We start from the raw sequence: 4,136 nt of genomic DNA, 5'->3' as shown, positions 1-4,136 counted from the left end.
TGAATTGCTGACTTTACAGGCTTTAAACCTCCCACATCTATAAAACTTTGTTCTAGAAAAGTAGTCGTTCTTTTTGGTGGATCTGATACGTTCTTGGCGATCATATTTCTAAGGCCTGGGGCCCGTTTATAAATAAATCTCGGATGATTGGACAAACGTTCTTTTAGAGTTTCATCTCTCAAAAGAATAGCCCAATTCTTTCGTATGCATTTTTCAACCTCTTTATATTGTAGGTTGAACCCAGTAATGAAAGCCAGATCGGAAAAGTTATTTTCTTTAGTCTTCATTTTCAGAAGTTCACTTCTTTCCATTTGGGATACTTGATATTGGGTTTTTCTTAGGTCTACTTCTTTGTACCATTTCTCTATGAATCTGTCGATTAGTAACTCCGTCTGAACAAAATAATCTACTTTGTTGGTGCAATTTCTTTTCATGCGTACAAATTGACCTTTGGGAATGGCCTTCACCCATGCTGGGTGATGGCAACTTCAAGTAGAAATATAGCCATTCAAATCTACTTTTTTTAAAAAGGTTCTGGTATTCAATGTATGATTATTTTTATATATATCAAGGTCTAAAAATGGAATCTTATTTTTGTCCATCGTTCCCGTGAATTTGATCTGATATTTATTTTGATTAATAGACTGAAAGAAATGGGTGAGTGATTCTGATGAGCCACCCCATACTATTAGGATATCATCAATATATCTTCTATAGTATTGAAGCTCAGGTGGTCTGTTGGCGAAAGTCTGTTCCCATTTGGCTAAAAATATATTTGCCACGCTGGGGCACATGATATGTGCCTTGAAAAATTAGTTCAAACAGGTTTTCCCCACAGGATTAAACACAGGCCTGTAGTCATCCAATTAGAGGAGCAGGAGATACATAAAAACCTGCCGGGTGGGATGATGCTTAGACTTCCTGATGGTGCAATCCGCGAAATGCTTTGCATCGCTCGGGTAATCTGAATCCTTCGTCCTACACTTCCTCATCAGCAGTGAAACACTTGCCGACCGCTGCCACGCTACTACACTATCAGAGGGAGCAATACTCTGCACTGCTGGCGGTCCCTATCTAGTAGATCAACAGAGGGAGCAATACTCTGCACAGCTGGCAGTTCCTATCTAACAATTTTGTCGTTTCTTTCTGTGCCAGATGGGCACTATATATGTAAGCACCCATTTTACCTTCTTAAGTATTTTAATAAAACAGGATTTCACTATTGGTGGCTTCTTGTGTTTCCCATTTACACTATATGTAAACGAGTGAGCCAGTGGACCATCTCAGGAGCAGAGAGGAGGAGTGAAGTGTAGAGTTGAGCAAACACCTGGATGTCCGGGTTTGGCGGGTCCGGCCGAACTTGAAAAAAAAGTCTGGGTTCGTGAACCGGACTTAACCCGAACTTTACCCTGGTCCCGAACCCTATTGAAGTTAATGGAGACCCGAACTTTTGAGCACTAAAATGTCTCTAAAACAAACATGGAAAGGGCTAGAGGGCTGCAAATGGCAGCAAAATCATCTTAAGAGCATGGCAAGTACTCTGCAAACAAATGTGGATAGGAAAATATCTTAAAACAATATAAAAAACAGAAAAATAAAAAATAATCATCTTGAATGATGTAGGAGGAGGACGAGGCCCATATGGAGTAGGAGGTTGAGGTGGCGGTGGATATGGCGGTGTAGGTGGAAGCGGCAGGGGCGGTGGAGGAGGAGGACAAGGCCCATATGGAGTAGGAGGTTGAGGTAGCGGTGGATGTGGTGGTGTAGGTGGAAGTGGCGGTGGAGGAGAACGAAGTAGCCAACACTGGTTTTTGTTTTTCATTTTATTTCTTTTTAAATTCGGGTACACCCCAAAAGAATTAGAAAGATCAAATACAGCAATGGCTGGGTAAGGCCGGTATACATGTCTATCCTGCATAAGGTACAGACAAGTCCTGTGCAATCCACGCCTGGTTCATTTAAATGAACGTGAGCTTGTCCACATTGGCTCTGGACAGGAGGCTGCGCTTGTCTGTGATAACGCCCCCAGCCATGCTAAATACCCATTCAGATAATACACTGGCTGCAGGGCAGGCCAGCACCTCCAAGGCATAAAGGGCAAGCTCAGGCCATGTGACCCAGAAGTTGAAGGGGGCAGACACGTCATTCAATACGTCTAGGCGTGTGCACACATACTGCTCCACCATGTTAGTGCTGGGTCGTGGTGCTGCTGGTGGAGCTCCTGTTTCAAGGAGAGGACGTGGCCGATCTGTGCCAGCTACACACGCAAGTGAAACACCTTTCTCAGCTGCGAGTAGGCGACAGAACCTTACAGCAGTATTTGGCAGGGCCTAATGCGCCTCTACAAATATTGAGGCCAGAACACATACAGGGGATAGTAGATTGGGTTGCTGACAGTGCCTCCAGTTCCTTCACATTGTCTCCCACCCAGTCTTCTGCTGAAAGGTCAGAGTTGGCACCTGCAGCCGATGTCCATCAATCTTTCACCTCACCCCCTTGCAAATCAGCCAAGCAGTCTGAGCCCCAAGTCATGCAGCAGTCTCTTGTTCTTTTTGATGACTCTGTTAGCATGGTTTCCCAGGGCCATCCACCTAGCCCTGCCCCAAAAGTGGAAGAGATTGAGTGCACCGATGCCCAACCACTTATGTCTCAAGATGAGTACATGGGAGGACCAAAAACACACAAACAAAATATGGGACTTTGAATGAGATCAACTGGACCTGTAACATTTTATTGAATGAATACATGTGTGGACAATGATATATGAATACATACAGAGAGATGACATAACACATTGTAATACATATTGAATATAGGTAAATACAATACAACAGGGATCAAACATGGGTCTCCAAGAGGTATAACGAATTCAATATGACATCATGTCTCTGTACACTCACAGTCTCTAAATATATCAAAATAAAATAAAACATCTGAGTTATTGTAGGCTCTACGCGTTTCATGGACCTCCGTCCATTCATCAGGAGCTTAGCTATAAATAATTTCTGAAATTGGAAGTAAAAGGTTGTATTGTAGAAATCTGATAAAAGGTGTGTGGAATTCCACTACCTTAAGTAATGTCATATGCCAAAACACATCCAGTGCTGGAACAAGAGAACCAAGCCGATCCGGGGAGTACCCAACTCGGGGCTGAGGCATAGACTTAGCCATTCGCATCCAAAGAGGAAAGGGCCAGCAGAAAGGAGGAGACCACATGCAGAGTGGGCCTCAAATTTTAAAGGCAGCACCCTACAAAGGAGTGATGGAGGCAAGCTGGGACCAATAGGATCTAAAAGTATAAAAGTAAATATGTAGCCTTTTCAGGGCGGCCATTGAGTTGAAACGAAAATGGGCAAATTCATGAAACCAGGGAAAGTTGTCCTTGTTTTAGCAGGGCGCTATGCAGGCCGCAAAGCAGTCATTGTAAAGAACATTGATGATGGCACCTCTGACCGCCAGTACAGCCACGCCCTTGTTGCTGGCATTGATCGCTATCCTCGTAAGGTGACCGCCACTATGGGCAAGAAGAGGATCGCCAAGCGTTCTAAGATCAAGTCATTTGTAAAGGTGTACAACTACAACCACCTCATGCCAACCAGATACTCTGTTGATATCCCTCTTGACAAAGCTGTGGTGAACAAAGATGTTTTTAGGGACCCAGCTCTGAAATGGAAAGTCAGAAGGGAGGCCAAAGTAAAATTTGAGGAAAGGTACAAGACGGGCAAAAACAAGTGGTTCTTCCAGAAGCTGCGGTTCTAAAGCACTGTTCATTTGTTATACCAATAAACTTCTTGTGAAAAAAAGTAAAAAAAAAAAAGAAGTAAATATGTAGAATAATAGGGATAAAAAAAATATATATATATTTACTTTTATACTTTTAGATCCCATGTGGAAGTTCATAATTTGTTCTGATTATATTGTATTGGGTGGAAGTCACCCGTATTTTTGTGCACTGCCCCACCGTTTCTAAACTTTTATTTAGTACTCAATATTTCCTTCATACATTGTGTATCTTTAATACCATTTTATGTCTAATTCAATTTTTACACCATCCAGTTAGCAACAAGAGCCCTCTAGGCCCCAGAAGTGGAAGAGATTTAGTGCACCAATGCCCAAGCACTTATGTCTCCAGATGA

General features: G+C 42.7%; 1 protein-coding gene across 1 annotated transcript; it reads left to right on the top strand.

Annotated features, from left to right (window-relative positions):
- Positions 1-3,323: 3,323 nt before the first annotated feature.
- Positions 3,324-3,759, top strand: LOC309559123 (large ribosomal subunit protein eL27-like; the record flags this gene model as incomplete). Its single annotated transcript, XM_082262267.1, has 1 exon — positions 3,324-3,759. Exon 1 carries the CDS (start codon positions 3,349-3,351, stop codon positions 3,757-3,759), a length of 411 nt encoding a protein of 136 aa, XP_082118393.1. The 5' UTR covers positions 3,324-3,348.
- Between the last annotated feature and the right edge of the window lie 377 nt (positions 3,760-4,136).

Source organism: Pelophylax lessonae (genome assembly GCF_965119305.1).
Source record: "Pelophylax lessonae genome assembly, chromosome: 6".
NCBI lineage: Eukaryota > Metazoa > Chordata > Amphibia > Anura > Ranidae > Pelophylax > Pelophylax lessonae.
This window is presented reverse-complemented; position numbering and strand designations above follow the sequence as displayed.